The sequence below is a fragment of the Stegastes partitus genome, unplaced genomic scaffold (genome assembly GCF_000690725.1).
Source record: "Stegastes partitus isolate 25-593 unplaced genomic scaffold, Stegastes_partitus-1.0.2 Scaffold1623, whole genome shotgun sequence".
Lineage (NCBI taxonomy): Eukaryota > Metazoa > Chordata > Actinopteri > Pomacentridae > Stegastes > Stegastes partitus.
Window position 1 is genome coordinate 17521 of NW_007579354.1, and position 13041 is coordinate 30561.

The following is a 13041-nucleotide window of genomic DNA, read 5'->3' on the forward strand; positions in this document are numbered from 1 at the left end:
CAAATCGTCATGCCCTTCTGTATTATGAGCCGCTACAGCATCAGTCGTAGCTGCTGAGGCTTCCCACGCTCTGCAGTTTTGACCTTTACTTCTAACTCCAACATCAGGAAAACCAGTGTCACTTTCTAGAGGCCATAACAAGGTGCCAAAATGCATCAAATTTCACCCTAAAGTCTGTTAAAAAAAAGTGTGACCTTTAATTACTACATAGCACCTCCATTAAAACGATCAGTGCAGGACACAGTGTGAATTTCTCTCTACCTTCCCTTAAAGCTGCAACAATGCTGCTCATGTATGAGGTCTTACCCGTGCTCCAGCGCAGAGATAATCCCTCCTCCTCCCCCCTTGGTCTTCCCCCGCATTAACATGTTCTTCATTTTCATCTCGGTGATGGAGGGCAGTAAGAGTGGCACCGCTATGCAGAACAGAGCCAGCTGAGGAGGCATTAGAGCCCCAGACGCTGACTTCTTCTTCTGGCCATGGAGGAACTTTAACCGACCCTGGAACTGCATAGTCTGGAACAGAAGGGGAAGAACGGTATGAGCACATCTGATGGCTTTATTCACGCAGAAGACAATTATATTAATATCTACTCGTCTTTGTTTCCATTTTAAATTGTTTTAATTGTTGTTAATCCAATCTTCAAAGTATCTAAAATCGATTATAGATGGGCCCATACCTGCACAAATAACTGAACTGCAAGCAAAGCTAAAACCTTGGTTATGCTCCCCCGTGGACTCACACATGGACAACGATGGACACACAGTTGTTGCTATTATACTACTTTTCCAGCCTGCTGGGATGACTCAGTTCTTTCCATGTGCAGTTGATTGTATCTGCATGCATATGCATCAATGCCTTTTGCAGCGTAGTTGCACAAATTTTAGGCTGCACACGAACATCTGCAGAGGGGTCCACACTGAGTTGCGGGAGTTGACAAAATCAACACTGGCCTTATTGTACTACTTTTTTTGGTCCACTTTGAGGTTCTATTCACACACAGTAGATGTGTTATCGTATCCCGTGCATGTACACTACCAAGCATGCACACTACTGCCCTCGTAGTGTAGTCACTGTCCATGCAGACACACATTTCAGCTGCACAAGCATGCCTGTGTGAACTCTTTTATACCACTTTCTAGCTCAGAGCCGACTCTGTTCCATACAGGTGCAGTAGATGCATGCATTCTACAGCCAACCATGTGCACTGCTGCCTCTGTAACCGAGTTGCTGCACAAACACACATTTTGGGCTGCATGTGGATGTGCATAGAAGTGTCCTCTTAAAATAGCCCAAGAGTCTACACTACTGACCCTGTACTATTTCATGGCATTACTTTGAGCTAAATACTAGCATCAGCATACTAATACGGCTACAGTTACAATACTAGCATTCATTTGATAACTAGAGATAGTTTTCCGGGTTGAATATCCTGCTTTAGCCTGTTGGCATGCTAAAATGAGCTAATCTGCACGGGGAATAGTTGACATTGGTGGAAATCTTTTCAAATGTTTGACCAATATTATAATGACTAACTGACATTATCTTCCCTAAACTGATGCCGCCACTGTGGCTGACAACACACGCAAATGGTTTAAATCTTTTACCAGGAGATGAAGATTCTCTGGCTTTTCTATTTGCCAGCAGAATGAGTACTGGGCATTACATTACAAATTTTTGTGTCCTAACTCTAATTATGTTGACTGATGAGGAAAGCATCTCACCAATATTTGCTCACTACTTGGCTACCAGCACTTTTAGAATATGTCAGAAAACTGCCATCTAGAATTTCTGCTGTGCAGCCAACTTCAGTGCAGCCAGAGTGGACTTGGTGACAGTGAACTCGACTGACCCTGATAAATGGTCCAAACCCATAGTCTTGTTGCTCTGTCATCAGGGCCTCTAGTTTTTCCACTGCTGCTCTCCAAACCATTCTAGTCACAGCCATGAGGGATGAACCGAGCTCCTATTCTGCTGCTGTGTCCAGGCGCCCAATTACTTTATAACTCCTTGCAATACATCTATAAATAACGGTACACGCTGCAATTATAAATGAAGCTCTGCAGTACCAAAGGGGTCATAACACTTTTTATAGGTCTGGGTCTTCTCCCAGCGAGTGGGCAATATTTTGCCCATTGCTCAGTTTTAATGTTTAGCGTAAACTTTAATGCACTGAAACCTGAAGTTTCTGTTTATTTTTGCTGGTTCAGACCACTCACCAGGAATCCAGAGGTGCTGTCCAAGAGGCATCGAACTCTGGCTATGAAACATCTGTTGAGAAAGCAGGAGAGCTCAGAAGGGATTTCCCCGGCCTCCTGTGAATGGAACAGGCTGCTCACTACGAAGTCTTCACCTGCAGAGACAGATGGAGGAGGAGGATGTGAATAATGTAACTTGAACTGCAATTTGTGTACAACCAATAAAACATAAAAAATAAACACGGACACTGAAGACACTAAGCAACACATCAGTTCCAAAAGATGGCCAAACTTAGTGGTTGAAAAATGTTTACAGACTATGTTTTAATATTTATAAATGCTGTTTTAATGAATCTAAATGAATGTTAAAAACAGTGATCATTGTTTAAACCCCTAAAAATGAATCTCTGTGTGTTGGAGTTATAAATGTAGACGTCTTTACATGATAATAATCCCTTCTGCCTTCAAAATAGCTTAGATGTAACACTATATTGAATGTGCAGTGAAGTCCCCTCCTCTCTCTCCATTCCCCCGTCTCCACTCTCTGCAGCTCTCAGCACACCAGCTCATCTACGACTCTGCTCAAACACTGTAAAACCACTGTACGCTGCATAACGGCATGTAGTAATACTGGGCTCATTCTGAAGAAGAACAACTACAGAAAGCTCCATCCTGACAGGTTTGGTTCTTTAGTCTAAATTTGTGTTTTAGAGACTGCCATTAGTACACCGCAGTTTCAAGCGGAAAAGCTCAGTCACAACTTATTTTTAATGCATTATGTTGCTTCCAGCATTTAATAAAAGCACCCTATGGAAAAGTTACCACGTTAAAAAAAAAAGGATTTTTACCGAAGAGAGTTTAGCTTCTCTTTAATGTTCACATTTTTCTAAGGATTTCCAGCTATGTGCCGGTCACCATACTCGCTACCCACCAGTTCCTGCAGCCAGCTGGGTGTCCTGGTTCGCTGACGTCCCCTGGTGCTGTGGAGGACACATGGCCCAGTGCAGCTGGCGTCTGAACTCCTGACGGTCGTCTATGTGGATGTAGTCGAACACATTCTGGTGCATCACGTCAGTCTGTAGGGAGGAGATTTGAGTTTGTTGAGGAAATCCATTGAATAAAATATTTCATATCAAACATGTGCATAATCGGTTGGAGATATCTCTAGTTTTAGACTGGTTTTGTCATGTCTCATGAAAATCTTAATACACGTGAGGTTGAGTATTTTTAGCAGCATGCATAGAGTGACTCTGGACTTTTGCTGCTGTCAGTGCAGCTGGTGGCTGCTGTTTGAGGGAGGGGGATTCCTTTCATTGCTACTCAGAAGAACTCCATCTGCCCCAGGTTTCCGAGGAAGCGTGCAACTTCCCCATCACACACACAAGGGCTGTACTGTACACAGCCAGCGGAAGTCACAGAAACATGCATGTACATTTACATATATATATATATATATTCCTGCGCATGCATACAGGCAGGAGAATTTACCCAGTAGAGTAATAGTCTAAGGGCAGCTGCAGGGCCAGTGAGGGCAGCTGTGTTTGTCAAACATCGCGTGACACCGGCTCCCGAACAGCAGTCCAGCCCAGCTTACCCTCCCCATCCACACACACACAGAGTGAGTCGGGTTCCAGCCCACTCTCGTCATGCCTCCCTCTCTTTTCCAGCAATAGCTTTGCTTTCTGTCATTCCATGACAGATTCCTCACTAAAATGTTCAACCTTCTCCGCTTCCCTCTCTCCCTCCTCCCTGCCCTCTCTCCATAATTTCCACACTGGTGGCACGCGAGGGTTTTTGATCGCTTGCCTCTGAAAACACAATCTGTTCCCACCGTCTTCGGCGAGCGCTTCGTCCTGTGGTTTGGTTCCCTACCGGCAGTCAGGCAGACAGACGGATCGAGTGACTATTGTTTATGTTTCTCGTAAAAAACAGAGAGAGGAAAAGAAGAGGGAAAAAATGGAGAATAAGTGATATTTTCACTGACCTTCAAAGGCTAACTGCCCCAGTAACAAATTGGATCAAAGGCCAGTGGAGGTTTTCTGCTCTTCTCCACAGCTTTCTTGTGGTGCTACTTAGTGAGGCCTTCTCTTTTCTTTTTTTTCTGCGGTATATTACGGATAAGTGTCCTTGTGACTACAATTGCGGGCTCAGAATTATGTGACATGTTGTCAAGGCCAAAAAGGCAAAGGATGTGACTTAAAAACAACCAACAGCCTCTTTTCAAGAGCAGAACATGTGGGAAAGACAAAAGGAATGTTTTGATGACAGTCTGAAATATAATGTGAGGATCTGTGAGTATTTAAAGATTGTTTTCATGTCGGACCATGTAGTAGTGTGTTCGCTGTCAGCTGCACATTCATTCTTATTGAATGGTATTTAATTGAAATCACCTGCATTGTGAGTCTCAGTGCTTCTCTAGTACAGAGAACTCTACCTGATTTGAAGCAGGTTGATCATATGCAGAGATAAATACGGATTTTTCATCACCTTATCATAAAATGCTTTGCATGCTGGAGCCCAACAACCAAACCTTGTCAACACCTTATCTCCCTGTTTTTGCATTTTTCCCATAAAAAACATTGATATGAATGCACCAGTGTCAGCTTCAGAGGTCAGTACGTTTAAAGAACCAATTGTGGTTGTGTTGGCAATGGAAGGAAAATTTGAATTTAATCAAATGCATTTGTTTGTTGACATTATCAACGCTGCACCAGACAGCATGACGAATGGAACACAGTCCCAGTCCTTTCAAACTGTTCAACATTTTTGTAGGTTTTCTTCTTTTTTCATGTTCACCACAGGATGAATCTCACAGCCTTCGGTGATCTCTGAACTTTAAATCCAGCGCCATCATCAGGTCAGAATTGGGAATTGGCAGATATTTTGGTTTGTGACTAAATACCTGACAAACTAATGGCACTAGATGTAATCTGACACTGTTGCTTCCTCTAAAATGTGCAGATCTGGGAAGTCCCCGCCTCTCTCATCACCCACTCCACGCGCTACGGTCAGAGCACACCAGCTCACCTACGACTTATTTAAAGCACTGTAAAACCGCTGTACACTGCACAGTTTCAAGTTGCGGTAGAGGAATAATTCAGCCACTCATGTTGAAAATGATAAAAATAAAGAAAAAGCCCCATCATGCCATCGGTACACTGAAGTTTCAAGATGGCAAAGCTCAGTTATGGTGATAACTGCTAATTTCGCTCATGATGTTAACAAGGTAAAGTCCTCCTCATAAGGTTATCATGCAGACATGACCCTTGGAAGCCCCTCTATGCTGCAGCACAGCATTGCAGAGCTCTTAGTTTGGCTGTGAACCCTTAGTCTAGTGAATATTTATGTTTGCATCCAAGGTTACATCAAACAGCATTAGATTTGTGGCGCATTATCTTAAAAAAATTCTCATTTGGATGGAAATATGTAAAAAAAAAAAGTCATCCCAGAGACATCCCAAATTAAATCTGTTGCCTGAGCTGCTGACACACAAATGCACCTTATAGATCTGATTATCTTTGCCTGTCATTACTAAACAACCTGAACGCACACACCTACACACAGTCACACACACTGTGGCGGGGTCTCTCAGACCACTTTGGTTTTCATGTCGATTTCATGGCGCTGTGTTACTGCCCCCGTCTGCTTGTAAGCCAAGTGGGAGCGCTGTAGCAGAAGAATTTATACCCTAATGTGTGTGTGTGTGTGTGTGTGTCGTTGAGTAGACATGAGGGCAAAGGAGGGATTTTAACAGTGAAAAGCACTTTATTCATGGTTTTGAAGGAGAGGGATGATTTCAGCATCGCAGGACAGGCGAGCCGTGTTGATATCATTTATAATTAATGACTGGCTGGGTATAGCCGCCGGAAGGGAAGGAAGTTAAACCGTTGGTGACTTATCAGTGCCCGCACACACAGACATACGCAGACACCCACAGAGTGTATCTCAGGGTGAAACAGAGGTCTTCACCCCTCTGTGGCCTCTCAGTTGTAACCTGGTGGGTTTGCTCTGCCCTTTACAGGGAGCTACGAGGCAGCAGGGAGGCCGGCTGAAAGAGAGACTCTGGCTCATTAGCCGTAGGATGAAAAGGAAAGGAGAGCAGAAAGAGATGGTTGATGGTAGAAAACAGAAAGAACGGACCGAAGAAAAGATGAGGATGGTGACCTTGTTAAATAAGGACAGCGATAAGGCCCCTATCTGACATTTGTTAAGTCAAAACCTTGAGAGGGGCTACGTTAGAGGCCATTGTGGTGGATTTATTAACTTACCTGCAAAAAGTGACAACAATTAGTGTCACTCACGTCCTCTCACGTAACACAGAATGTATATGAAAGATAGCCATCAGGTCTAAATGCCTTGTCTCTGACGCAAAAGAGAACTGCATTCTCTCTGGCGACCAGCAGAGGGCGACTCCTCCGATTGCAAACAGAAGTCCAATTGTATAGAAGTTTATGGGAAAATGAACCTACTTCTCGTTTGATTTATTACCTTAGTAAACCTTTTCTAAATTAGCTGATGGTCTCAATTGCTAGCTACAAGTCTCCTTCAATATGGCATGAGGTTCATTTCATAAATCATTGCCTAATTTAAAGTCAAATAGAGCATAATTCAGGGTATCGTTTAGGGCAGGGCTACCAGGCCCTACCACTGACAGGTGGCTGCTGTATTTCAAAGTGTCCTCGAGTTTCGGTTGCTTGTTGTATCTGATTTAAAGAAAACCAAGATGGCGACGGAGAAATTCCAAACTTCAAAACCTTAGTCCACAAACCAGAGGGTGACATTACTTTGTCTAAACTCATATTTATTTGTTAAAACGATCTTGTCCTTTAAGATGAGTAGATAAGAGCGAGTGCAGACAGCAACAAATGGTGATCAAGTAGGAAAAGAAAGAAACACAACTCCAAACAATAAAATAAAGAAAGAGGCACTAAAAAACAGCTTATTTTTTGGGAGAAATGTTGAATATTGTGGCTGGAAAATGACGCTGTCTGCTTGTCTGCTTGTATTTCAGGACAGTGACGTAAAAGACTGATGCTGTATTATAAAACTAAGCCTCTCCTACATGTTTTCTTGTAGCATGGGTGCATTATAGCTTACATTTACCCACATTACACTTGCATTCAACAGTATGTTAGTGAAAATACTGTACTGTATATGTTAAAATTTCTGAGACTCACCTGATGAAATCCCAGATAGTCCACGATGGTGGAGGAAGCATAGAAGACCATCCCATCGCTGCTCACCACCAGGGCAAAGCCTGTCAGAGACTACAGACACACACAAACAGACACAAACAGACAGAAATAAGCAGTGACTCAGGACAGCTCATGCAGCAAATAAACTCACCAACACAACCCGCTTCTTTTTATCTGTTCTATCTTTGCGCCGCTAACCTCAGTTGGCATAATTCACACTTAGCATGCACCCAGCACAAACATGGTGAAACGGAGTCAAATTGTTTTATCCGTGGCTCGACTGCGGTTACAGTCATTACTGTACAATTATTTTTTTTTAAAAGCAGACAAAATGCAGCCAAGCACATGTGCCAAACGTTTTTTTTTTTTATAGCGTTTTAATGTTTGATTTATATAATTCTTTCCATAATTTTCCGAACAGTAAATAACAGTGAAACTGGAACAAAAGACAGAATAATACAACAGTGGAGCAGGAATGAAAGACAGATGGTTATTTTACAGAGCGGGCCAAATAAAACTTATTGATTTGTAATGCGAAAAATTGCTTTTGAAAGACTTTTTTTAAAGAATATTTTCTGGTGAAGTTTAGATTCATGGTGCTTTTAAAGCAGTTAACTTGCAGATGACATACACACCAATTTGCTCTCCTCTAAACATATGTATTTCATAAGTTCAAAACTTTGATAATTAAGTCTGTTTGACTGGTAACATGCTTTGATTTGTGATAGCAAACACATTGATTAAAAGCAGAGAAACTCTTTGCACACACACACATGCACACAAAGGGGAATAATATGTTTGGCCGGTGCAGCTTAGAGAGACAAGTGTTGATTAAAAAAGAAAATTTAAAATAAATACATAACTGGCTGGATGGGAGAAGGATGGACAGATGGAGGGGGAAGGAAAAAAAGCAGGAGAGGAAAAAAAAAAAAAAGAACAGGAAGAGGGGAAGAGGTCTTCCAGTGTGAGTGTGTGTGCACACAGCTGTGATAGCGTGACAACTGCAAGGCTACTTGACTTGCGTGACTGCTGCTGCCAGAGTCTGTCACCTCTATTTTAATGCGAGACTATGCAGGTCTTCCCTGGTGTGTGTGTGTGTGTGAGTGTGTGTTTTATACATCCCCGTGGCCTCTAGATTCTCACTCGTACCTACTTTTCCTTCGTGCCTCCGCCTCTCCCTCTTTCACTTTTGCCCCAACAGTGATCTGATTGCCCTAGCGAGCGATGTAATGCCGCGCTCACTGCACATGCTCCCTCTGAACCTCTCTGCGAACACAGCAATTTGTAGCCCGAAAACCCAGAGGTATTAGAGTCATACTGTGACAGAGCAGCCTTGAGAGAGGAAAAATAAGTCGACTATGATATGATGATATCTGAAAAACACGTATGAAGGCATGACGGGGGATGGGAAGGAGGGTCAGGTTCTCGGCGTAAGAGATCCAGATGATGTTTGACAAGCTCAACTGGCACATGTTCGTGAAGTCCGGGAGGAGAGCGATCCCTCCCACGTCTCACACTCACACACACACACACACACACACATGAGACACACAAACACACACAGCGAGCACTCAAAAACAAGTGACTTTACTATTTATTAAGAAATAACTCATACACTAACGCAGCACAGTTTCTGACTCAGCACCTACTAAGACAGATTTGCACATCAAAGATATTTCGTCCGCCTGTTACGATGAAAGGCATACCGTGCATTTCGGAGCACTCTGAGGCTTTTGAAATGAAGGCGGGGTAATGATGGATCAACATAGCTTAATATGGTTTCCAAGATACTTAATATAGAGGGCACTTGGGGCAGCATAAACATCTGGTAACGGCATGTCCGAGCCAAATTTAATATATTTATGAAAACAGCGTCTTTTGTCCAAATCCAGCATGTCTGTGATGAAAACGTCTGGTTTTTAGATCAAGAATTTGACTATGTGGGATCTTTGCTGCATTAAAACCATGTGTCTCAGGGTGGATAAGGTGTTTCGGGCTATATAGGCTGCTGCTGTGTATTACTTTTCTAATTAAAGGGGATCTAATTTGCTGATATCAACATTTACTGCCTGAAAATTGACTGTCCGGGTAAAAGGGCTCGTATTCAACTAGCATGGGAAGCCTCAGTGACTCATCGACCTGTCATTTGGAGAATGTGTCCAAAAGAAACTGACATTAAAAAAAAAAGAGTCTTGACTACGGTGGGAATGCTTTTATGAGATCCAACAAGCCCAGAATTTACATGTTGGGTTCATTTAGCCGGTTTCTCCGTTCCTCTTCCAAGTCATTGAGATGCCATGGTGAATTTCTGCAACCCATTTTCTTTTTTAAAGGACTTTGACATTTTTATTCTTCTGGAACAAATAGGCCTCAGCCCCGTGACCTGAAAGAGCATGTGCAGGCAAAACTCTGTGTTTTGTAGGTTGATTACTTTAATTGGCTTTTTTTTTTTTTTTGCGAAAATGAAAGGCCTGGCGAATATATTACAGATGAATACCGTTCATTTGTTCCTCACATGTCCATTAAGGGAACACCCATCGTTTGTGTTGGAATATGGTCGCCCATTTAGAATCTATTTACAGATAAAAAGCTGGAAAGAACAAGTCTACTATTATAATTATTCATTCTAAAAACAACTAAGTGCATCTAAGCCGTCCCTGTTCTTCTCTTGTTCCCAGAGTTCCAGACTCAAAGAAAGAAATACTGCGCCGATATTGGCTGCGCTGCGCTACACGCTGTTTTTGCATGTTGTCTCCATTCACATTTCCCTCAGTTCCTTGCATACTAAAGCCTTTAGGTAATGGAAACAGGCACCTGCTGCTGGCCCGCTCCACCGCATATCTGAAACTACGACGCCCCCGGCTCTCATAACCGCCCCTGGGAGACTAAAAGCTTTGACTTACAAATCTTAAGAGGCGCTTTGCACGCAGAGCCCAAAATAAAATATATGTTCACTGGATTTGGAAGCAGGGGGGAGGGGGAAGAGGAGGGAGGGGAGAAAGGTGGCGGGTGGTGGTGGTGGTGGTGTGGGGGGGGGGTGGGTGGGTGGGTGGTAGCCTCGTCTCATTGTTTCAACAGGGTTTCTTTGGTTTTCCTGCTGTCGAGCTGTCACAGTGAGATGAGAGCGGCGATGATGAGGTCATGACAAACATGGAGACCTTCTGCCACCGGGAACACACCCGCATCCGACACACACACACACACACACACACACACTACGGCTACAATAATATGGGGTTACATCCAGTATTATTGCAAACACTCAAGAGGACAAGCATAAAAGTTTATTTTCATTTTCATTTTAGTTTAGGGATTTCACTGCTTCTGTCCACATTAGAATTTTATTTTTTTTTTTAAACTATTGGAAGAATTGCTATAAAATGTGACACATGCAGACTATTAAGACTTTGGTGACAGCCTGACTTTTCCGCGGGCGCCTCTGTGACGAGGACACGAGTGGTTTTGAGTCTCAATAACTGTTAGATGGACTGCAATGAAATCTGGTACAGATAGATGGTGTAAAGGTCCCGCTCGGGCTGAAATGTCACACCTCTGGTAATCCTTTTACTTTTCAGCTGGTGCCTTTAGGTCATCGTCTTGTAAAATTAGTTTTCTAACTAATACGTTGAGCACTTTGTACTTTGTTTTTCCTACTAATTACTAGTAAATTAACTCTGTGAACCCAAAAAACCTGCCAGCAGGCCTGGAAAGCATGTTGCAAAAAAAAATAAAAATAAAAATCTCAAAAATTACACAATTTATTACAACCCGAAACTGAAAAAAACTACTCATCTATGTCATTAAACTACTCATCTATGACACAGCATTACATCGATAAACTTAAACCATTCTGAGCCTAAAATGGTTTTCACAAGTTTTCATCAAACTCACTTTATTCTACATGTCTCATCTGAAAGTTAATGAAAAAGGAAGCATGTTCTCTATCCAGATTGTGTAAAAAATAAAAAATTCTGTGCTTCTTGGTAAAACTGTCGAACCATTCGTGGCTCAGCTGTGTTTAACAGTTATATGACAAAAATTCAGAGACTTTTCGGCGGTTTACACAGAGCAGAAACAAATTAAAATGTAAATAATAAAAGATCTGTAATATGTAGAACTTTTCCAATATTGTTAACGACTTGAGAAAATGTACATGTTTGTCATTTTCCCCCCCCAATTTTTGCAAAATAAATAATGAAAAAGTTAAACTTAAATGTTTTCTTATTTTTTCATTATTTAAAGCATTATAATGTTGCTATATAATAAAAGATATTTTTGAGTAGTCACTCCTTCCAGCCATAGTTTTGCTGTTTTCACAGAGGTGCAGATCGTTTTTATTGCAGTCAAATTGAGCTCACAGCGAGTAAAAATGTGACGTGAGCAAAAAGCGCTCAGAAACTGCTTGGGCTGCAAAAATATGCGAAAATACTCGTATTAATACAATGTAAACAGATAAAGGTGTATTTTATTGTACATTCTATTACAATCAGACTCCAAAACTCAACACTAGCCAAACACCACTACAGCACCACACACACACGCAAGCACACAAACCAGCACAAAGTACATATAAATGTACCTGTCAAACACAGACAGACGCTATACCGATGCATGCATACCATAACTCACACATACAACGACATGCAATCCCACCAGACACACGCACACACAAATATCTTCCCTCTCTCGGGATCCCATCACCATAACAACTAACGCACAGCTTGCCATGGGGCCCCGGTCCAGGTTGAGTCACGCAACGGGAGGCAGCACATCACTACGGTCAATCTAGCCTTTTGTTTACTTCCCATTGAGAAACCCAACACATTAACAGAAGCATCAGTGGATCAGCTCCGCTCTGCTTGTGTGACTGCGCACGTAGTTGTTGGGCGACGATCGGGGTCGTAATTTGCTGCTTGACCGAGAGCCATTAGGACATTGAGTGTGTGACGATGATCTGATACTCGAGCGATTCCCATGTAGCGTGCTGCTATATCTGTCTGATTATAACACCCTGTCCGCTCCGATGCCTTCAGCAGAAAACGTCAGCCTTTCTAGGAATTTAACAAAGCAGCTTCACAAGTTTTATGCAAATATATATCCAAAAACATGCATGTGTGCACTAACTGGGTGTCGTGATGTAGTGGTAACGGTAAAAGCACTTGTCGCACGCTATTTGCTCAGTAGAATAAATGTCCCCATAATGAATCTGTTGTTAAAATCTGATTAAAGGTCTTAGGTCAAGTGACTGAAAAACAAATCCTGTATTCGCTCTGATTAGTGTTGACAGGCTTGGTGTGTTCTTCTCACTCTCTTCTGCTCACTTTCACACACGACCACATGCATTCAGACAGAGATGCACTCACACACACATTCAGTTCGCCGGCTGCTCAGGCCGCCAGCGTGTGTGAGTCCCCACCTCCTTCATCAGCTCTGACACTCCTGTCTCACCCGTATGTCACGCAACACCACGGTTCTGCAAAGGAGGTCAGGGCAGAGGGCGAAGGGCACACACGCATGCACACACACAAAAAAATCGCTTCCCCCCCCCTCCACCACTCCTGCCTCCAATTCCCAAGTCGCTCACTCACTCAGACACAAATGGTGTATGCAAGCCAGAGAGCATTTCATTGATGGGGACATGCAGGAGG

General features: G+C 42.7%; 1 protein-coding gene across 1 annotated transcript in view; it reads right to left on the bottom strand.

Annotated features, from left to right (window-relative positions):
* Nucleotides 1–13041, bottom strand: part of LOC103371639 (uncharacterized) — a 70822-nt gene that overhangs the window by 5139 nt on the left and 52642 nt on the right. The window contains exons 5-8 of the mRNA XM_008301029.1: nt 7376–7465; nt 3130–3274; nt 2220–2353; nt 307–515 (exon numbers count right to left, since the gene is read on the bottom strand). Of these exons, the coding sequence (XP_008299251.1) occupies nt 307–515; nt 2220–2353; nt 3130–3274; nt 7376–7465 (578 nt within the window). The remainder of the gene's footprint in view (nt 1–306; nt 516–2219; nt 2354–3129; nt 3275–7375; nt 7466–13041) is intronic.